Source organism: Rhinatrema bivittatum, chromosome 11 (genome assembly GCF_901001135.1).
Source record: "Rhinatrema bivittatum chromosome 11, aRhiBiv1.1, whole genome shotgun sequence".
Lineage (NCBI taxonomy): Eukaryota > Metazoa > Chordata > Amphibia > Gymnophiona > Rhinatrematidae > Rhinatrema > Rhinatrema bivittatum.
Window position 1 is genome coordinate 92,394,129 of NC_042625.1, and position 22,651 is coordinate 92,416,779.

Here is a 22,651-nt window from a genome sequence, read left to right on the forward strand (position 1 = left end):
CTCCCCCACACCAGGGAGGGACTCTGGACTGAAAACCAGAACCAAGTCAGAAATACGAGCGGACTCTCCCTCCCACCAGGGTGGGACTCTGGACCGAGAACCAGAACCAAGTCAGAAATACGAGCGGACTCTCCCCCTCACCAGGGAGGGACTCTGGATTGAAAATCAGAACCAGGTCAGAAATACGAGCGGACTCTCCCCCACACCAGGGCGGGACTGGACTGAAAACCAGAACCAAGTCAGAAATACGAGCGGACTCTCCCCGTCACCAGGGCGGGACTCTGGACTGATCTGTGGTTTTCCAGGAATAAAAATTAGCAGGTAAGAACCAATTTTGCTTTCCTGTTCATACCTGGGTCCGTTCAGAGTGGCTGGGATGTACCCAAGCTTCCCTAATTAGGGTGGGACTGGGAGAGTCCCGCTCCTCGGACACTCTCTCACCAAAGCCCGTGTCCTCTGGAGCCTGGACATCCAACTGGTAATGTCTGACTTAATTATTGTGGTGACATCAACTGACACTCTGTCCAAGAAATCACCTGAGACTGCACTGAATGCGACCTCAAGCCCTCCAGAACCAGACGCCCCTTACAGATATAAGCCGAGCTTATTGCATCTTGCTATCGTAGACTTTGAAGACATCTGACCCTTCTTAGGACCACGCCACAGCACAAAGAGATGGTCAGACACCCTGAGGTTATTGGTGAATTTGAGGTAACGCAACAAGGCCCAATTCACATCCAAACACTGTAGGTCTTCAGCATCCAAATCTGGAAAGGCCGGAGGTTCCCACAGTCTGTTTCAAATGAAACGCTGACACAACCTTCGGGAGAAGAGAGGGCACCGTCCTCAAAGACATCGGAGATCCTCAGAAAAGCTTCTCTGCATGACAATGCTTGAAGGTCACAGATTCTCCGGGCAGAACAAATGGCTCCCAGAAACATTTCAAAGTAAGATCCTTTATCATTGCCCTTAAAAGGTTCAAAAGGAGCCATGCACAACCCTGCAAGGACTAAACTGAGGTTCATAAGAGGGACATATCTTCCACACAGGGGGATGCAAATGCTTTGCCCCCCCGAAGGAAACGAACCACATCTGGGTGAGTAGCCAACGGCCATCCATGCACTCTGCCCTGCAGGCAGCCCGAGGCCGCACCCTGAACCTTAAGAGAGCTAAAGGCCAAGCCTTTTACCAAACCTTTTTGCAAAAACGCCAAAATGTGAGCTCTTGAGGCCTGAGTCGGGACTATCCCTCGACCCGTGCACCAGGACTCCAACACCTTCCAGACCCTCTCATATGATAAAGACGTGGAAGTCTTGAGCCTGCAACAGAGTAGAAATAACATCCTCCAGATATCCTCTCCCTCTCAAACATCTCCTCCCAAAAGCCAAGCATGAGACAAAAGCGATCCGCCCTCTCTGAAAGTATCGGACCTTGCTGCAGAGGTTTCAGTAAATCTGCGATTCTCAGTGGACCGTCCACTGCCATGTTGCCCGGGTCCACGAACCAATATGAGGAAGAGAGGCGTGGACTGGCCTCACTCCATTGGGTGGACGTGGGTCCTCCAGAGCCCTGTCCGGGACCTTCTCTGCCTGGCGTCCTGCCCCCTCGAAAGGACTGGTTCCAGGATTGCTGCCTCTGAAGCCCCGCCGAGGGCCTACCAGCACGAAACTGAAACCGGGACGACCTTGCAAAGGACACTTTGTGACCTCTGGGCCTGTCCTCTGGCAGCCTGTGCCCTTCGGTCTCCCCGAGATGCTTTACGAGCTTCTCCGAGTCCTCGCCAAATAGGAGCTTTCCCTTGGATGGTAAGGCCCGAGACTTACACCACACATCCGCCGACCAGTTCCTTAACCAAAGGAGCCTCACGGCCAAAACCGCAGACATCATAATCCTCGAAGACGCTCTCCTGTGCGCACAATTTAGTATCGGCCCGCATGCAAAAAAAAGAGGCGCTCAATTTTGCCGGCGTCGGTTCTCAAATCCGCTGACAGCCATGGGTTCGGAAACTGGATGCTGGCAAAATTGAGCATCTGGTTTTCAACCCGCGAGCCAATTTTAAATTGTTTTTTAAATTATTTTTAACTTTTGGGACCTCCGACTTAATATCGCCATGATATTAAGTCAGAGGGTGCACAGTTTTTACTGCTTTTCTGTACACTTGCCCGGCAGAAATTAAAAGGTGCGGCTTAATTAATTAATAGGGCCATCAACATACATTTGCATGTTGCAGGCGCTATTAATTTCGGGGGGGGGGGGGGATTGGACGCGCGTTTTTGACTTTTAAATGCCTAGCCCATGGGCAGTGATTCGTTTGCCCCTTCAAGGTGCAGGATTCCAGTGCTTCCAGACCCTAGTCTAACTGGTCCAGGTTTTAAGCGCTGATTCAGATGGGACATGATTTTGCTGCGAAAGGTGGGGGCCTCAGCCAAAAGTGAGTATGCATAGGCTCCCCCTCTCCAGGCCCATGGCTGCACCAGTGCAAATTTGATGTGGATTCCTTAAGAAGCGATAAATGCGCATCAAATGGGGGTCGGGTGCGATATGATGATTTTGGTAAATTTCCCTCGGCGTCGTTGCAGAAAGTCGGAAAACTCTGCATAATTTTGTTTGGGTTCCAGTTCGATCTGCGTGTGTTCTGGACATTTCTCAGCAGACAGCCAGGAGCCTTGGGCTCAGTGGCGAGATCCCGGGTCATCGTTGGGGGGTTTAATCCCTACGCCTGTGGCTTGCACCGGACTGTGTACATCACAGACGGAGAAGGGCAGTGAGGTGAGCTTATCTCGGGGGGGTGCTGAGAGCGTGGCGTGCAAGAAGCAATAATCTGCTCCTGCAGAGCCTCGAGCCCGATCCTCAGCACGCGAGCCCCACCCAGGCAGGCGAAGAGAGGAGGGGGCCTGGCTGTCAGCTTTTTTTTTTCCTGCAAACAATGTCTGATTGGCTGGAGTGTGGGTAGGAGGCGGGCCGCCGCGGGTGACGGCGACGCAGTGCGGGGTGACGTCGGCGGAGTCGGGGAGCTGGAAGCTGCAGCCCGGGGTGGTGAGATGTCCGCTGGATTGCAGCACTCCGGTACCGGGGGGGAGGGGGCTGCGCCGCCTGCACGTCCATGCCAGTGCATCGTGGGCTTTGTAGTCCTGCGGGGCGCCTTCGCAGTAAGCACTGCAAGTCCCAGGATGCACCGGGGGGGGGGGTGTGGTTAGCGGAAAAGCCTGGACTGGCTCGGACTCTTCCCCCCCCCCCCCCCCCCCCCCCCGGATCCGGGTCACTGGGCCGCGAGGTTTTACACCGCGGGGCTGACCTGGGCGGGGCCAGATATCCATTGCCGCTGTCCTCGGTGGCCCCGTGCCGGCTGCAGCGCTTCCCAGGGGAAATCACCGGGGGCAGGTGGCTCCCATCCTGGATCTCGCCTTCCTGCAAGCCCCGGGAAAGCTCAGTCTCTCTCTCCTCGTCGGTCGGGCGGTGAAAGACGGGAAGAGTGATTGCTGGCTTTGCCGTTTCTTTCCCCGTGCTTGCTGGGTGAGGCCAAGCGCTTATGGGTGGACATGAACTCTGAGCTTGGGTTATCGGCCGGTGCAGCTCATGAGTGTTTGCCAGCAACTTTAGACCCCCCAGTGCAACAGGACACCGTGTGCGGGGCTGCTGGCGCTGAAGTGAAGCACATGGCACCGGGGGCCCTGCTCGGGAAGGCGGTTTGGGGTTTCGCTCGGGTCAGCCCTCCCGGGATAGGAGACTCCAGCTTGATTTTATTTCCTGTTCAGCACGGATTGATCGTTTGGTCTCCCCGCTGTGCAGAGGGTGGAAAGCGGCGCTGGTACGAGGTTAGCTCAGCAGGTACAGTGCTTACCACGCCTGGCTCGCAGTGTTGGTGGAAGAAGATTTATGATCCCTGATCTTGAGGTCTCCTGTCAGACAGCAGATTCCGTGCATTGCTTCTGATGGGCAGCCTGCACTTATGGAGGGGAGGTCAGAAGAAGAGTTGGGGGAGCTGAAAGAGGTAGATGCAGAATTGAGGTCAACTGAAGTAGGTCACCTCATTTGCATGAAGTCTTTCTTCTAATCTAAGAGATGCAAAAACCAAGAGCAGACAAAGAGGCAGCCACAGGGAACTGAGATGTGAATTACCCAATGTCACAGCTTTGTCTTCTAACCACAGTCCCAGTAGATTAGGGTTAATGTAGGTTATCCGGATGGAGTCCTATAACCTCTGTTCTCCAGAATGCCCGAGCCATGTATGAGTGGATAGGTGAAGATTTATTTATTTACAAAGTATTATAACCTGTCTCTTCCAGTACAATAGTTTGATGTCAAACCACAAAAAAATTGAAAATTCTGCCTACTTTTATATTGGGTAAAATAACACAATATACATGGCAATCTTTAAGTAATTCATTTAACATGTAATACAGAAAAAAATTATTAGTTAAAGATGCAGAGTTTAAAATATTTAGAACAGAATTTCCCTAGAAGTTCACTGTAAGAGTGTCTCTTTCACCCTCTCTCCCTTCTCCCCTGACCAGTCTCCTTTCATTTTGCCCTCTCAGGCCTCAACTCCTCCACCTTCCCCTATCTCTCTCCACCCCACCTAGGCTCAGCCTCTTCCACTGTACACTCCTAGAGTTTGACCCCTCTCTCAGTACTGCCCCTCACACAGGCTCCCTCTTTCTCGCGCACATACACACACCCTCACACAGGCTACCTACTCTCTCTCACACACACACACACACCTGCACATTAGCTTCCTTTCTCACACACAAACACCCTTATACACAGTCTCTTTCGCTCTCTCATATTCTTTCACATAGGCTCCTTCTCTCACAAACAAGCTCTCACACACACTCCCTTTTTCACACACATACACATTCCTTCACAATCTCTTCACAAAGATTCTTTCTCTGGCCCACATGCACACACCCCCCCACCCCCCCCTCTTATTCATTCTCTTTCACTTACTCACACACACACATAGGCCTAGTCTTAATCACAAACCTGAACACACAGCCTCTCAGTCTCTCAGACAGACTCACTGAGGCCTGCCCCACTCGCAGCACGCCAGGACTTGCTCCTCCCTGGGCCTCCTTTCTCTTCGCAGAGATGCGGCACACCGAGGCCTTCTTCGCAGCGAGCGGGATGGTGGGGTCTGCTCCATATCCTGTGCAGGGGTGGGATTCTGTGCTCCGCAGTAGCACAGAATTCTCCACCAACACCAACTACCCCTTTTCCTTTTCCTGAACCTTTCAACCTAAACGCCTCTCGCGGTCCATATCTGTCCTGAGCGTGCCCACAATCTGTTAAAGGTGCTGGCCTCCGCTGAATGGCAATTTCAGGTCTTGTTACTTTTAACATTCATTCTTACAAGACCATAAAACCCTTTCCATATGCAATAATCCCTCACAGCTACAATGCTCATTAACATTTGGCTTTTAACTGTAGTTCCCATACTGTGCTGCTTACCCCTCTGCCATGTTTGAAGCCTAATGCAGTCTGCTGTTTTGGGTTGTAGTAGCTGCTCTATGGCTTTTTTTTACCATCCTATTTTGCAACTATTGATCCCCTGTGCTTGTCCCAAGCTTTTTATATTTTTTAATAGCTTTACTGTTTTTCTCTCCTCGGCCAGCACCTCTAACAGTGTGCCACCCTCTCTTGGTGAATGCACATCAGCTTCGCACCTCCTCATCTTGTACTACTCCCTTGAGTTTATGCATCCAAAATCAGGGCTGGATTTGAGAACGTGGTGCCCATAGAGCAGGGGTGGAGGAGAGTCGGACTGCCATGTCAGCTCCTTATTGAAGGCTACGGCCTTAACGAAGGAGGAGTAGGCTCTATTGGCTTCTTCAGTGAAACTCCAGCGAGGACGACCCAGAACCAAGGTCAGGAAATATTTCTTCACGGAGAGGATGGTGGATGCCTGGAATGCCCTTCAGCAGGAGGTGGTGAAGACAAAAACAGTGAAAGATTTCAAAGAGGCATGGGATAAACACTGTGGATCCCTAAAGGGAAGGGGAATGTAGTAAGAGGCATGGGGGTGACTTGCTGATGCGGCGGTTACTGCCCTTAACCAATAAGCCTTCATATTGTTGATGCAACTCCAGCATTGCTCTCTGCTTTTACAGCAGGGGGAAAAGGGGAATTAGATTCAGACAGCAAACAACAAGGACATTGGATTTCACGGTCTGGGAAAACAAATAAGCAAGGGGTAACTTATTTGCAATAAGCCTTCATACTGTTGATGCAACTCCAACATTGCTCTCTGCTTCAACGGCAAGAGGTAACTGGACTCTGACAGCAACCGACAAGGGCCTTGACTTTGACGGTTTGGGAAACCAAGTAAGGGGGTTGTCCTGAGCAGATGTGTTCCTGCAGAATAGAACGTGAGCCCTCCCCATGGCTGCCCGAGGGATCTGGACTCTTTCCCCCCCCCCCCCCTTGCTTTCGTTAAACGGAGACCCAAGATACGGTGATGCACATCCGCCTTTTGCCTCCGTGGTTTGGTGGGATGTGCTGAGCCCTTCTGCATGGAGCCGACTCTTCAGCGAGTAGTCTGAGCTTTGCAACTCTGCTTCCGTTCTGAGGAAGCCAAAACCGCTGAGGAAATAGAGTAAAAGATCTTTGAGCCGTGGAAGCGAATTGTGCAGAGTCTCTGCTGCTTTTTATTAAAGACGGCTTTATTTTTTTACAGCCTGTGCGTGTGGTATAACATTGGTTAGTTCCTCGCAGTAAGGACCACTTAGCTCTTTAGGTGAATTTGCTCGGGTTGACGTGCTTGCAGCCGCTCGGTATGTCACTTGCATTAGCTGGCAGTTTGAGTCTGTTTCTTTTTTGTATTTCCTGTCCTATTTCAGCTTTTCTCCCCTTCCTGCCCCTCTCCCTCCCCCAACCAACAGGATGACTGCCTTGGGCAGAGCGTGATGGTCCACACCTTGCTGGGGAAATCTGAGAGTGAACCCCAGCGGACAGCTGGAGGTGCAGCCTCTGATCCTGAGGCCCAAATGCATCACCTCTTGACATGATCTTTTTGGAATGTAACAGGGATCACTGCTTTTGAGACCTTTCTAGTGGTTTTCTGTGGCACTTCAGGACATAGGTACAAAATAGGAGTCCCACCGACCTGGGCGCTGCGCAGAAGAACTGGGGATGCTGGGAATGACCCCGTCTAGAACTGCTGCTGCTGTGATGTGTTAGCAAGTGATGACTTGTCCTGTATTTCAGCGTGGGGGAAGGAGGAGGCTGTGCCACCTGGCAGGTAAAGCATGCGAAGGCTTCCCGCGCTTTGGATCGTTTTCGCCGCCCAGAACTCCCGTATTGTATGGGAGTCTTTGCAGGAATTAGATGTTTATTTGTTAACCGACAGCAGGCTGGTATGGAAACATTGACTATGACAGCAGATAGAGACCTCGAGTCTCATCGTAAGATGTCTGATCAAGGTCAGTGAGGCCTCTAGTCTGTTTGTTCTCCTTCGCTGCTACAAGGCTCTGCTTGATCTCGTTTCACCCTTGCATGCCTGCGGCTTGCCTCGTGCTTTCTGGCACTCTGGTATCATTTTGCTTCCTATCACATCCTTCGGGAGCCTGTTTAATGCATCTGCCCCCTTTTCTGTGCAGAGATGATTTCATTCTGACTTACTGAAAAGATAGTGAGGGGGTTTGTATGTTTGGCTCGAAGCCTTAGCTGTTCTTTGATGACCATTCCTTACATTTTCCAAGCCTTGGCTATCGGCCAAGATAATGCTGCTGGCGTGTTCTTGTCCTGTGGCCTGTGAAATATATATGGGGTCAAATATTTTCCACAGTCTATATTTATTTTTGCAACGTCTCATTGCCACAGTGGATTAGGCCTGTTTCTTACATCCCGCCAAAATTGTACTTCCTGAGTGCAGGCATTTGAGCAAACACCCAGGAGTCTTGTAGGGATGGAGTGGATTGGAAGGGTAAAATACGCCAAGTGCCAGCGTTCTGTAACTGAGAGGGTCTGCAGCCGTCCATGCAGAGAGGAAGCTGTGAACTCCAGCAGGAATGAAAGCTGTCGGGGGGGGGGGGGGAGAGAGAGAGGATCCTTTGCGCTGCCTCTCAGTGTGAGCCTCCCTTCTGTGAGTGTGTGCTCTGCCACAAGTCTCGGAGAAGAGCGTGGCGAATGAGACTTTGCAAAATTGGATTTTGGAGGTTCCAGTGCGGCGGCTCTCGGTGTCTCCGGTTCAGTTCCCGAGCTGGCTCAGCTGGGGTTGGGGATGCTGCGGCGGGGGAGGGAGGGCATCCCGATCGTTGCCCAAGGGATAAACCTAATGGTAGCTGGGAATTGAAGGCTCCTGGTGCCAGATCCTGGCCCTGGTTCCGACTGAGCTGAAGTACAAAGGAGCAGGGGGCTGTCAGAGTCCTGCACTGTGGATCGAGCCAGTTGTGCCCTTTGTTTGTACGGAAAGCTAAAATGGGCTGGGCTGCTCTCAGAAGACAAATTCAGGTTGTGCTGAGCCTTGGAAAGGAGACTTGTAACAGAGCTGTGCAGATCCTATATTTTATTTCCCTGTACGTACCCGGATCAGTCCAGACTCCTGGGCTTTTGCCTCCCCACCAGCAGATGGAGACAGAGAAGTTTTGACAGGCTCTGCCCTACACCCTGAGGTGCCACCCACAGTCTGTCAGTATTTCTCTGTCTCCAGCAGATGGTGGAGGTGCAAAATCCTGCAGTCTGTTGTTAGTCTTTAGTTAAAAAAAAAAAAAAAAAAAAAAGATAGTAAGGTATCTGTTGAGGTAGTTACTTCGGCGTTAGCGAGGAGCAGCGTTTCAAAGCCGCGCCGGGAGCCTGTGAGGCCCGATTGGTCGCGACTTGCTGTAACAGATCCGTTCCCGCTCAGCGCGGGAACGCAGGCCATTTTGGCCACATTTCGCGCGGTGACTCGTGTCGCGGTGGGGGGAGGGGAATCCCCTCTTCCTCTCTCTCCTCAGCCCCCGCGGGGGGGTGGTGCTGGGGCTGATAATGTTGAGGAGGCGGAGGAGAGCTCCGAGGGAGCTTCAGACTCCTCCTCCTCCTCCTCCTTTTCGTCAGAATTTATTCTCTTACTGCGGTCGCTCCCGCGCAGTCCCGGTGTTGGGAAAATCGGGGGATCTCCCCATCAAACATACAGAGTCCTTAGAGACTGCGGGGGCTCACAAGGCTTAAGCGCCCCCTCCGAACCAACGTCTCCCGACAAGGCCCAGTTTCTTCCTCCGAGTCCTCGGATACGGAGGACCAGGGGGCAACGCTGGTCAAGGACCTGACTCTTTCGCCTAATCCCGATTCCGGCTCCCAGGGGGTGGACGGAAGCGATCCGAAGGTGGTCATTCTCTTTAGAAGAGACGAGCTGGGCCCTCTTATTCCCGCTATTTTGGGGGAATTGGGGATTGAGGCATGGGCTCCATTGATCCAGTGATGGTCGGTCTCCGTGCTCCAGCCAAGTCTTTTCCGTTCCACCTTTCAGTTATGGACTTGTTCCGGGAGTGGGCTACGCCAGACTTGGGCCTGAAGGTCAGTTAAGGCGATGGACAAGTTGTATCCCTTGCCTGAAGAGGCTTTGGATCTCCTACGGGTCCCCAAGGTGGATTCAGCGGTGTCGGCTGTAACCAAGAAGACCCCGATTCCCATTACGGGGGCGACGGCTCTCAAGGACCTTCAGGACTGTAAGCTACAGGTTCAACGGAAGAACATCTTCGAGGTTTCGGCGCTTGGAGTCCGGGCGGCCATGGGTAGTAGTTTTTCCTTGAGGGCACGGAGCTGTGCAGATCCTGTATTTCATTTTTCTCTGTGGCTTGTCCATGAAATTCACCCCAAATTTCCGGGTCTGGGTCTCGTCTCCCGCTTGCATAATCCATTCGCTCTGCGCCTCGGGCTTTTGACTCTGCCTTCCAGCAGAATTTATTTCATTGAGCTGGGTGCAGTGCGAGAAAACAGCTCAGGATGCGGCTGACATGAGGCAGATGGTCAATAATATTGGGTTTTCATTTTTCTTCACTTAGTTTCTTTTTTTTTTTTTCCTTAATCTTGCGAGGAATGAATGTGTGGTGTGTGTTTTCCATGCTTAATAAACTGTTTTTTGCTCTTAGGGGACCCTGGCCCTGAAGGCAAGCAGAATGGGAAATCCCTGAAGGGGAGCGTGAGGGCGGATCAGGCTTTGCCCTGCAGCACCGCTGTCAGGTAACCGGAGCCCGACCCGTCTCCCAGTCCAGAGCGGCCTTACAAATTGCTTGTGACCGGACACCAGCGAGTCTTCAAAAACTGCAGCTCGCGGGCAGTAGTAGCAATGCTTGTTGAGCTGCCTCCGGGAGGGTGTCGAATACCCAAAGTTAACCTGGCCAGCCGTCAGCCTGCAGTAGCCGGGACTCCTGTGCTTGCTGCAGCTTGGTAGAATTTAAAAGTAGTGGCCACAGAATTCTGCATCTGACCCTCTCTGCTGCAGTGGCTGGGCTTCTCCGGCGCATCTGATAATATGAGCAGTTCTGCTCAACCAGTTGCAGTAAATGGTGTGCGTTTGGCAGAATAGAAAGGACTTTAAACCTTGGCCAGCCCTTATCTAACCTATTTGATTTTTTTCCATGTATTTATAGAGATGGGGCAGGGCATATGGATTATGGATGGATTTTGTGGGCCAGAAGATTTCTGTGTTTTATATATGTGCACTCACTGGTTCAGACTGGTCACCTGATTTTCTTACAGGTGTACATGAGCAAAGGATGCGATGCAGGATTCCCCTGCGTACTTCTGCATCGTGAGACTATGGGACACTTTCACCTGTCCTTACTGGAGTTGTTGAGGGCTGTGCTCTGATAAATATCTTTGAAGCAGCAGCATAGATTTTATTGTAACTGTTTAGGAACCTCCGTTTCTGTCCTCTGTTCCTGCACAGAGTTGTTGAGTATGCATGATGCCCCCTGACTTTGTGCACGGTTTAAATCTGGGCCAAGGGACCCACGACCTTGGATGGTCCTGGCTTTCTTAAAAGTACCCCCACTTGTTGGGAGCGGCTGTTGCATGCATCGGCGCCATCTGCTGGCTGGCTGGAGAACAGACTTTGCGTTGACCACTAGGCTGCCGCTCATGGAAGCCAAGGAAGAGAGGGCCTGAGGCATCCTCACCCGAGGTCCCACACCCTCCCGGCCACTTGTTTGCCTACTCGCCTTTAACTGAGGCAGCAGCAGGATGGAAGTGGTGAAAAAAAAGATTCACTGTATTTCTGCGTACTATCAACCCCTCTACATTTAGCATTTTTCACCCCGCAAAGAAGAGTTTGGGTTTCCAAAGCAGGTTGCGTTTATTTCCAAATATGGATTTAATAGCGCTTTAGGCTCTGCAAGGTGTGGTGTGCTGGGCCCTCGTGAAATCCTTACTGAAGAAGAGGAAATATTGATCCCTAGAATAATCGCTTTAGCTCCTTTCCTTCCCCTCGTTCTCTTCCTAGGTTTCTTCTCTCTACGGTTTTATTGTGCTAATCCTGGCTCCGAGCTGCTGCGGCAGGACCCTCTTGTAACTGCTTTTCTCTTTTTACAGGCAGGGCAGGCTGATCACGGATGACATGGTGAGATCCTCCAGCGTCATGGCGTCCAGCAAGGCCCAGGTGTTGCCGGCATCTACGTTTGGTCTACGAGACAATATAATTAAGCTGGAACTCGTCAAGCAGGAAGAGTCCTACACTTCTGTCAGGGATTTCAGGTAACCGCAAGTTCGGGGGGGCAGAAGAGGCTGTAGGGGATGGGGGTATGTCCAGGTTAATGAGCACTGCCTTGCTAATCTCAGTAATCGCTCAAATGCAAAAACATAAAAGCAAAGCAGCCCATTCTTTTGAATTGTATTATTTACATTCTCATAGACTTGTTGTGGGCTCCCTTGATACCGGATTCCCTTATGGTGTTTACACTTCACAGATTTGTTGTGGGCTGACTTGTATTGTTTATGCTGGAGGCCTCCCTTGCAAACGCGATTCTCGCGCTGAAATTCTTGCAGGTTTTTCATTGGCACGTACAACGTGAATGGCCAGTCTCCAAAGGAGAGCCTGAAGTCTTGGCTGAGCTGTCATCCAGAGCCCCCTGATGTGTACTGTGTTGGGTAGGTTCTCTTCCACATGAGGGTTGACCTTGTTTTGCTCTTGACTTGATCGATTGCATTTTTTTGTTGGCCTCTCTCTTGGTGCCTTTTCTCTGTCAGGTTTGCTTAATGCATCAATAAATGTCTGAGAACATGTGTGCTAATAACTGTTCCCTGTACGTACCCGGATCAGTCCAGACAGCTGGGCTTCCCCTCCCCTCCAGCAGATGGAGACAGAGCTCTGCAATAACTGTTAATCCATATCCGCTCTGTTATGCCGTGCACATTATTTAGTACTTAATAGATAATCATGTTGCAGCCGGGTCATTCTGCCCAAAGAGCCGTGGGCACCAGTGATGTACGAAAGCCGTTGGGTGAGCCTAAGTAACTTGCTAAAGGTCACCCAGCACTCAGGGGTGAACAGGTTTCACAGCTGCGCTCTGCCCTCCGAGCGTGGACCAGAGCTGCCTATTATCAGGGATGTTATCCTGTCCTTACCTGTAGGTCGCTTGCCCAGTAGACTGACTTCTCTTTTCCTGTAACAGCTTTCAGGAGCTTGACCTCAGTAAAGAAGTATTTTTCTTCAACGACACCCCGAAGGAGGAAGAGTGGTTTAAAGCCGTGTCGGACGCCCTGCATCCTGATGCCAAATATGCAAAGGTGATGCTGTACAGTTAGGCCTGGGCCGTCGTACATGTTTCCATCTCTCTCTGGGTCTAAGCCTAACCACCTCTGTGACACAGCCAGGCCCGATCAACCCCAGTGGACGGAAGATCTGAACCCGTCACAGTGCCCTTTGACCTAAGGGGGAGGCTTATTTCTGAACGTCAGAGCGTCTTCCCTTTTTACTTAAGATGGAACAAGCCTGACGTTCTTGACTCTTGGCTCCGGTACAGAATCTCACTGGCAGGGCTTCTCTTCTGTCCTGCAGATCAAACTTGTCCGGCTCATAGGCATCATGCTGCTGCTGTATGTCAAGAGAGAACATGCGAGGAACATTTCGGAGGTGGAGGCAGAGACGGTGGGAACTGGCATCATGGGGAGGATGGTAAGAGCCTCTTTGTCGCTTGCAAACAGATTTGCTTTTCCCGCTGCCCGATGGAAGCCTCTCCCTTTACTTTGAGCTGCTACGCACGCTTCTGCAGGTTTGTTCGTGCCTGCACGCAAATATTTATTGCGCGTTTTGGCTCATCTCCAGAAAGCAGATGCATGAGAATGTTTGTTTGTTTCTTTTCTATTGCCCTTCCTCTGTATGGAAATAAGAAATTGCCATGCTGGGTCAGACCAAGGGTCCATCAAGCCCAGCATCCTGTTTCCAACAGTGGCCAATCCAGGCCATAAGAACCTGGCAAGTACCCAAACACTAAGAAGATCCCATGTTACTGTTGCTAGTAATAAACAGTGGCTGTTCCCTGAAGCCCGGATTTTAAAAAGGGCTATGCACATACATTTTGGGGTTTACTTGCATGGTCAGGTCTTGTGCGCGCCGTGCGCATTTTACGACGGGCCCGGCCACGCATGTAAACCCCAGTACGCACAGAAGTATCGACTGAGGGAAAGGGGTGGCCCGGGGGGCATGGTCTCGGGGGGGCGGGCCGGGACAGCGCCATTAGCCGCTGCCCTGGGGAAGTGCGGGCTGGCAGCCGGCAGATTACATCTGCTCCAGAGGAGCAGTAAATATTAAAATAAAAAAATTAAGGATAGTTAGGGTAGGTTTAGGGGGCAGGGAGAAGAGGGGAAGAGGGAGGAAGGATAGAGTTGGGTGTAGGGAACTGGGAGAAGCCCGATTGTGTCGCTGTGCGTTGCTTTGTAAAATTCCCCCACGCGAGTCGCAGGTCGCTGGTTGCCTGCACGTGCGGTCTTCGGATTTTATTTTATGCATGTGCTGGCATGCACATGTTATAAAATCAGCGCATCCATGTGTGCGTGCCGGGAACCACGCGCACGTGCTCCTTTTAAAATCAACTCCTAAGTCAACTTGACTAATACCAGGTAATGGACGTCTCCAGGAACTTCTCCAAATCTTTTTTTAAACACAGCTAAGCTAACTGTTTTAACCATATCCTCTGCAATGAATTCCAGAGTTTAATTGTGCGTTGAGTGAAAAAGAACTTTCTCCGATTAGTTTTAAATGTGCCACATGCTAACTTCATGGAGTGCCCCCTAGTCTTTCTACTATCCGAAAGAGTAAATAACCGATTTACATCTACCCGTTCTAGACCTCTCATGATTTTAAACACCTCTATCATATCCCCCCTCAGCCGTCTCTTCTCCAACTGAACAGCCCTAACCTCTTCAGCCTTTCCTCATAGGGGAGCTGTTCCATTCCCTTTATCATGTTGGTCGCCCTTCTCTGTACCTTCTCCATCGCAATTATATCCTTTTTGAGATGCGGTGACCAGAATTGCACACAGTATTCAAGGTGCAATCTCACTATGGAGAGATACAGAGGCATTATGACATCCTCTGTTTTTTATTCGCCATTCCCTTCCTAATAATTTCTAATATTTAGGGTCATTCATCAAAATGCATTATGGCATTAACGCACGCCATAACGCATGCAGTAAATCATATTATTCATCTGCTGGTTCAATCAAATATGGTTTCTTCGAAAGTTAACCTTAAAATTTCTAATTGGAATTTTTACTTCCCTCAAACACCTTTTATTAATAAACAAAAACAAACATCTCAAATTCATACATCCCGTGCAAAACCAGACCCATGTTTCGGCAGACCCGATTGCCTGCTTCAGGGGTTATAGCATCTAAAAATAAAAATGCAGTAATTTATTCTTCCTTGACTACCAAACACTAAATACTATATCCCCAAACCTCCACATATACTCCACTGATTACTTCAAGATGGCAACTAGCTCAGCAAATGTCAGAATTTATCTCCAACCAATCACACTCAGTCACCCATTACATTTAGCCAATCAGAAAAAGTTTTCTGAGTATATTTAAGTTAGGGATTGCCTGAAATCATGCAAAGCACTCAATCCCCACCATTAACTGGGACAGAATCATTAATCCACTTTATCCTAACACTTAGTTTCAAATTGTAAATGCACCGTTGTTTCTTTTGAATTGATAAAGAATCGATGCCCTGCCCTAAGAGACCTTGGTATCCTTTTCCAATAATGCAAAAGTGAAATGTGTGTAAGAATGTCAAGCTGTCATACAATGAGCCAGTGAGGAAGTACCTGCCTTTTGGTGAACAATCGAATGCCGATGTTCTATCATTTTGGTCCTTAGTGATTTTGTAGACTTCCCTAAGTATATGAGGCTACAGGCACAGCGCACTATGTAGACTGGCCCCTTCGCACAAGTGGGATGGGTCTTCAGTGATTCCAAAGCCAAACATTGCCTTCAAATGACTAAGCACACGCAGAACAGCTCTCCCAGCTCCAGGGCTTATCAAGCAGGGTCAGCGAGGTTTCTCTCTGTCTCCATCTGCTGGCGGGGATGAATAAACCCTAGAGTTTGGACGGATCCGGCTACATACAGGGAATAAATTCAGAGCGTGCAGTCGTGTGTCTGATATTGTGTAAATGCAAATAAAGGAGGGTCATTAAATCGAGAACCCTCACAATGTTTGGGTTTTTTTGTATTTTTTATTATTATTTATCATTTTATAAATACAAACAATCATAAATTTGTATTTAAAGAAAACACATGAGATGACAGTCACGAAACAAAATTATTATCCTTAAACCATATTTTGAAACATATAAATTGACTCCATCTTCATTACATATCAATCAATAGGAGAGATGCTTTGGATTTATCCATGAAATTCACAGGGAGAACAAAACAATATACACTCATCAAGTAATTATGTGGCAAACCCAACACACATTATTTAATTCCTTTACTGGATAATTGGGGATGATGTAGGCAGTTTCCTCTGATCTATAAAGACCTTTAATTGGTCTGGATAAAAGAAAATAAAGGATTCATCCTGTTTAGAAATAAAACATTTGCATGGAAAACTTAATCTGAAAACGAAACCCATTGAAATTAATTCCTGACGAAAAGCTAAAAAAGCTTTTCGTCTTTGCTGTGTTACCACAGCTAAATCAGGAAAATTTTAATTGGTTTCTCCAAATAGGAAATAGGAAACCTATTAAAATATTTCTTCATAATTTGGTTCAAATCCTTTATTGAAAAAAGTGTCACCAAAAGAGTTCCCCAATCAATAACATTTGCACAAGAATCCTCCAGGAAATTAGTTAAGTTACCCTGAAACATTTCTTCAGATGTATTTCTTACTCTACTTTTAGGAAGGAAATAACAATTATTGACTATAGGTGAGTCACCAGAGGTAAATCCAAGCGCTTCATTAAGAAATTTTATTAGGGTAACCTGAGGAGTCTCTCCAGTTACCCTTGGAAAATTTAAAATACACAAATTTAAGCGCTTTGCATTATTCTCTAGTGTCTCTATCCTTCTAGCCAATTGATCTCTATCCTTAATAACTGCAACTTTAAAGTCTTGAGTTTTTGCATCTTTCTCTTCCAAACTTTTAATCTTATCATTAGATTCTTTAATCTGTGATTGCACTTATGGAATCCTGCACATGTCTTGAACTTATTAAATCAATTTTCCCTTCTAATTCTTTAACATTAACAGACAATCCTGCCATCAGCTCCCAAATTGTCTCCAGAGTTATCGATTCAGGTCTCACAGGCATACCTATTTTCCCACTGCTACTAATAGTAGCAGTGTCAAAATCAGTCCTAGTTTCCACGGAGCCATGGAAAGGGGATTGTATTTCCCCCACTCCAGCTCCATGAAGACTGGTGTTTATCAGGTCTGTATCAGTAGCCTGAAGGTCTCTTCTCTGAACCGGAGGAAGTCCCAAATTGGGACTTAGAGACGCCTCCTCTGTGGATACAGGTTGTCCTCCCAAACTTCTTATATCATCAGAATCCTTGGCTCTCTGATTCTCCTGTATGGGTGAGACCATAAAATTAGTGATGACTTGTTGTATGGGGGACGCTACTGAAGAGGGCAGGGAGGGAAAAACCCTGACTTTCCCTTTTCTTTTAGCAGGCATGGTACCAACCCCAATAACAAGTCTCACTTGGGTCTCTAAATTGCCACAAAATATGAAACCAAAGCAAGATTAAGAGAGTCTTGTAATTACCTTCTTTGAAACATTTTTAAAGAAATGAGAGAGAGTCCAGCAAGATCCGGCGAAGTCCGTTGAAACTCTGCTGCGTGCCGCTAGCAGGCCTCTTTTGTAGGCCGCTTCTGGTTCCGCCTCCAAGATCCGCCCCCTAGGGCCGCGCTCTCTCTCCACCTCCGCCGGGGCTCGGAACTCACCCCCGGTCTCGGCGGCTAGATGTTCACAGGCAAGTCCGAGTCTCTCTCTTTCCTCTCTCGACCACAATGTTTTTTTAATGCTACGTTGGATTCTAAAAATATGTGGAGAGTATGGTAACACGCAAACAAATCTTGGAGGAAGCCTGTGGTGGACATGGTGTCAATACCAAATCACGATTAATCCATCATGCACGTTTAAATGCCTTATTGACTACTGACAGCGGATATCTCATCTTAGTTGCCCTCATAGGATAAATCTCTACAGGACATAGGAGCAGTTTATGATGCTTGACTGTGTGAACTGGTGCATCATCCCGATAAAAATACAACTTTCTGGCTGGGCTGACTCTCCGTTCTGACGCTCTTCAACACTGCTCTTTTGGCTTCCTGAACCGGCCTTCTTTGCTACATTTTTTCAGGGCAACAAAGGTGGCGTTGCAGTGAGGTTTAAGTTCCACAATACAAACGTGTGTGTGGTGAACTCCCACCTGGCCGCCCACACGGAGGAGTGCGAGAAAAGGAACCAGGACTACAGGGACATCTGTTCCCGAATGCAGTTCTCCCAGTCAGACCCTGCGCTGCCGGCGCGGACCATCAACAAGCACGAGTAGGTTCCGCTGCCTCACTTTGTCATCTGAGTTTTATATGTTAGCCGTTCCTCCCAACATTAAACAGGCGCACTGACATGGCAGAATGGGGATGTGTCTTCTTTCTCCCTTGCAGGTCTGTAGCACTAATGTAAAGGGCTCTGCACCCCAAGAAAGAGACGAGAAACCCTTAAATAAAAAGTACTTTCTGCCAAGTGTAGGGATTTCCTGTGGGCAGCCTCTCCTCACATAGAGATCAACAGCAGTGTGGGACTCTCCGATATCTCAGCAGAGAACTGGAGTAACGTTGAAAAGGGGGCAAGTCTCTCAGGCTTATTATTAGTTTTAGGGTTTTATTTTATTTTTTTACATATGCCATGAGGATAGGCCTGAGTTAAAAAAAAAAATAAAAATAATAATAAGGTTAGCACCTAAGCTGAGCTGCTTCAGGTCAGGAGACCTTCAGAGTCCCCCGGTTTCTCCTGCATAGGGCAGTGAGGGTTGCATGTGGGTACAGCAGGGTAGCAGCCAGCCCACAGTTCGGTTCATGGCTGTTGCAGGATGTTTTCTCCTGCTTGTATCCTTTTTTTTTCTTTTGGTTTTTCTGGTTGATTTTAGCTTGATGGTCTGTTTGTTTTGCTGTACATAATCGTAGGCTTTGTGTCTGACTGTGTATGTTATGTTGTAATCCGCTGAGGTTTGTGGATCAGCGGAATACAAATTATTTAAATAAATTAAATAAGGCGTGACTTAAGTATTAGTAAAGCTCCTTCTCCGAGGGAAGGGACCACTGTACTGTAATGTTTATAGTCTTGTAAGTCTCAGCTGGATTGACCTTTGCTTTGGCCCAGTTGACTTAACATTTTAAAGCTGTAATACTTTATCCTTTTGTGGTTTTTGTTTTGTCTTGCAGTATCATCCTGTGGCTTGGGGATCTCAATTACAGAATACAAGACCTTGACCTAGAAAAGGTTAAAGCGCTTATTGAGAAGAAGGACTTTCAAACACTGTATAAATATGATCAGGTAATGACGACCCCGTGCAAAGGAGATTAACTCGGGGCAGCCCCACAGTCTGATGAGGAGCACGGGGGACCCGGGGGCTTCATTACCAAGCCTAGATCCTACTTCTGGGCTGACAGGTTGGATGACGCTGTGGAGGGAGTCTCAGCCAATGGCGATGACACGTGCCGACCCAGAATCAGGGTTACACATGTTAATGGGTTCTGGCGAGAACAACGGTTCCCTGTACGCACCCAGATCAGTCCAGACTCCTGGGTTTTGCCTCCCTGCCAGCAGATGGAGACAGAGAAAGTTTTCAGCGAGGCTGCTACATGACCCAGAGTGCCACCTTAGTATTTCTGTGTCTCCAGAAGATGGCAGATGGTGCAAAACCTGCAGTTCTGGTGTTAGGAAAAAAAAAAGGTAGAGAAGGAGATGGCCTTCCTCCCAGGGGGTTGCTGGGTCCTGGTGGGACCACTGCCCCTGGTCTGAGGGGGATGAGCTTTGGGTTGGTGACCCTTTAGTACGCTTGGTCCCTGGATCCGTGGACTGCAAATCTGGTGGTCCAGATCCCTCCCCTTCAGGAGGCTGCTGAGACAGCTTGAGGCACTTTGAAGCAGCTTGGATCCCACTTGCAGCTCTGCGTTACAGCCTTTGTAACCTGTTGTTCCCTGTACGTACCTGGATCAGTCCAGACCGTGGGTTGAGCCTCCTGTCCAGCAGGTGGAGACAGACTAAAACTGAAAAGGGTATCCTATGTCAGGACAGAGCCTACCCTGCAGCCCTTCAGTATTTGTCTGTCTCCAGCAGATGGATCAGCTCACCCTGCGGTTCCCTGATCATGGCTAGTTAAGCCTTTTCCCAGTTTTGGGCAGTTTCTATCTCAGGATCAAGCAAGTACTTTTCCTTTGGGGCAGTAAAAAAAAAAAGGGAATTGCCTCTGTTCTTATTCTTTGGCGACAGAACTGTCTCCACGCTCTTGAGGGGCTTAGGGGGGCTTGGCCCCTTCTGTTTTCTTTCCATAGCCTAAGCCCCTGTTCCCGGTGCTCCTATTGGGAGTGAAACTGGTGGTCCAGTCACTCCCCCCTCCCCTGGCTGCCTTTTGTGTTCAGGAGATTTTCCCTCCTGTCAGTGCCTTCAGGGCAGACACTTTTGCCTGCATTCAGTTTAAAACCAAAAAAAACTTAAGTCTCCCCACAAGCCGATTAATCTCACCTCGGGGGCACAGCATTTCTTTTCTCCGGCAGCCGGGTGTTCAGAGAGGAGCGTGCAGGGTTCAGTCCTCTGCCTCCACTCCTCCTCATCAGCTGTTCTCCTTTATGATCGCGGCTCCTCTTCACTGAGAATGCCGCGATCACACTGCTGCCTGGCCTGTGGGGAGCCCTCGATGCGATTTTCGCGCGAGGGGCTATGTTCTGCGTGCCTGCCGGGTGGGGGAAGGCCCCTCCCAGGCAGCGCAGTCAAATCCAGCCCGGGGTCGAGCCACAAGGTGCGTGGCCAGGCCGTTCCTGGGTCGGCAAACCGCGTGAATGGTGGCCATTTTGGGAGTTTTAGCAGCTCCCGATTCGGGGCTGTTCGGCGCAAAGGATGAAAATTTTTTGGGGTCCCCCTGATTTTAGCCCCGTGCGACCCCCAGGACATGGTCCCCTCCCCCCCCATGCAAGTCTAGGCCTCGTTTTTCATCGGAATATGTGCTCTTCATGCACAAATCCTACCTGGCCAGCTTACAGGAGGAGGAGGACCCCTCCCCAGGTCCCCTGCCAGCCAAGCTCCCACGGTTGGACCCTCCACTCGCCCCTGTGGCTCCAGATCCGCAGGGGGCTGTCCCAGGGGCCCCTCCCTATCCGGACCCACCGGCGCCTTTGGGGACCCCTGATCCGGATCCAAATTTAGACTTAGCGGGGACACTCCCTCCTCTGGAAGGGGATGATCTCAGGGTTCTCCATTTGTTTCGGAAGGAGGAGTTGGAACCCATCATTCCTTTTGTCCTTCAGGAGTTAGGAATTGAGGGACCCCCCTCAGAACGTTCTACTGTATGTCTTTCCTCTATGTCCCCCTAGTAGGCTAGGAGTTGCGATGGATAGAGAAACATCTGTGTGACGTGATTCTGGTGGCGTTGGAATGGCTGCGACGTCCTTGGTTCACAGATCTCTTCGACATGGCCGTGGATGGGCCGTGCGGTTCAGTCATCTAACGAATCTTCTCCGTCAGGGCCCAATATTTTCGGATCAGGGGGCTCACTTTTGTTTTATGGAGTGGTACGAAGAGATTTTGTGAAACTTTTAAGACCACTATTGCGCGTTGCCTTCAGGAGACGATCGCTCCAACTTATGTAGCTAAGCGTCGACCGGTCCATGAAGCTTTGAGAGTCTACTCGATGTGGTCTCAGGCAGCCTCGTGGGCCGAAGCTCAGCAGGTTTCTCTGCAAGAGATTTGCAGGGCAGCAATTTGGAAGTCACTGCACACTTTTGCTAGGCACCATCGTTTGGACTCAGGGCTCCTGACTTCCGTGGCCTTTGGTGAGAGTGTTCTGCGAGCAGGACTCTCCAGGTCCCACCCTGGTTGGGGAGCTTAGATATATCCCAGGGGTCTGGACAGATCTGGGCCCATACAGGGAAAGGAAAATTGGTTCTTACCTGCTAATGTTTGTTCCTGTAGTACCATAGATCAGTCCAGAACCCACCCATATGAGGTGGAGGAGAGTCATCCGCTCATTCTGTTATTTGGCGTCTATGGTAGAGTTGTCAGTTGGTTTTACTTTAAACTATACCGAAGCGGTCGCTAACCGCCAGTTCCTGGAGGGAGTTTTAAGAATGAGTATTTATGAATGTTGATTAGGAATAGATTGTCTCAGCTTTGGTACAGGTCAATATTGAGGGGCTGCGGGTAGCACTCTGGGTTATGTAGCAGTCTCTGTGAAAACTTTCTCTGTCGCCATCTGCTGGCAGGGATGATTAAACCCAGGAGTCTGGACTGATCTGTGGTACTACAGGAAGGACAATTAGCAGGTAAGAATCAGTTTTCCTTTGGTGGCCTCCTGACTGAGCATGTGTACAAGGGAGGTGGGGGAGAGTAGATTAAAAATGTAAAAAAAAAAAAAAAAGTTGGGAAGGGGGACTATGCAGCAAAGCTGGAATCCCCAGAGGACTGCAGATAAAACCCAAAGTTTAAATATTCTGTCTTTTTTTTTTCTCACCAGCTTAAGATACAGGTCGACGAAAAAGGTGTATTTGAAGGCTTTCTCGAAGGGGCGCTAGCATTTCAACCAACGTATAAGTATGACAGTGGGTCCGATGACTGGGACACCAGGTATGTGTCGCTTCACATGCAAATCTGAGCGTCTGACTGAATGCTTTCTCCGTCGTGCATAAAATGGTTTGGAAAGGGTCAGTCTGTGGCCGCGTTGCATTGCAGCAGTGGGAGCTTGGGGGGCTGGGGGCCAGTAAGTGCTGGTTTGCTAGCATGGTGCATGTGCTTAGTGACGGTCGTCTTGCAGCGGGAGAGCTAAACTGCTGTCTTACTGAACGGGACAATAGAAATTTGCTAAACCTCTAACTGCACGAGCATTGTAGAATTTGCAGGAATCTGATTTTTTTTTTTTTCTAGTCGGTGCAATTTTTCCATTGTCCTTCCATATTGGCAAATGCTTTACCTTGCTTGTCTCCTGTCCTGCCTCGTTCACTAGTATTTTTTT

The 22,651-nt window shown here is 49.2% G+C and overlaps 1 protein-coding gene across 5 annotated transcripts in view; it reads left to right on the forward strand.

Moving 5' to 3' along the window:
• INPP5B (inositol polyphosphate-5-phosphatase B) overlaps window positions 1-22,651 on the forward strand; it is a 50,148-nt gene that overhangs the window by 12,266 nt on the left and 15,231 nt on the right. For 3 of the 5 annotated variants that reach the window (XM_029620142.1, XM_029620141.1, XM_029620143.1), the window contains 8 exons: window positions 10,068-10,158; window positions 11,509-11,670; window positions 11,962-12,063; window positions 12,588-12,702; window positions 12,974-13,090; window positions 17,789-17,976; window positions 18,870-18,981; window positions 22,157-22,266. In XM_029620142.1, coding sequence (XP_029476002.1) covers window positions 10,068-10,158; window positions 11,509-11,670; window positions 11,962-12,063; window positions 12,588-12,702; window positions 12,974-13,090; window positions 17,789-17,976; window positions 18,870-18,981; window positions 22,157-22,266 — 997 coding nt within the window. Of the gene's footprint in view, window positions 1-2,986; window positions 3,067-10,067; window positions 10,159-11,508; window positions 11,671-11,961; window positions 12,064-12,587; window positions 12,703-12,973; window positions 13,091-17,788; window positions 17,977-18,869; window positions 18,982-22,156; window positions 22,267-22,651 lie in introns of those variants that run through there. The other 2 variants (XM_029620144.1, XM_029620145.1) reach the window with 2 other exon arrangements.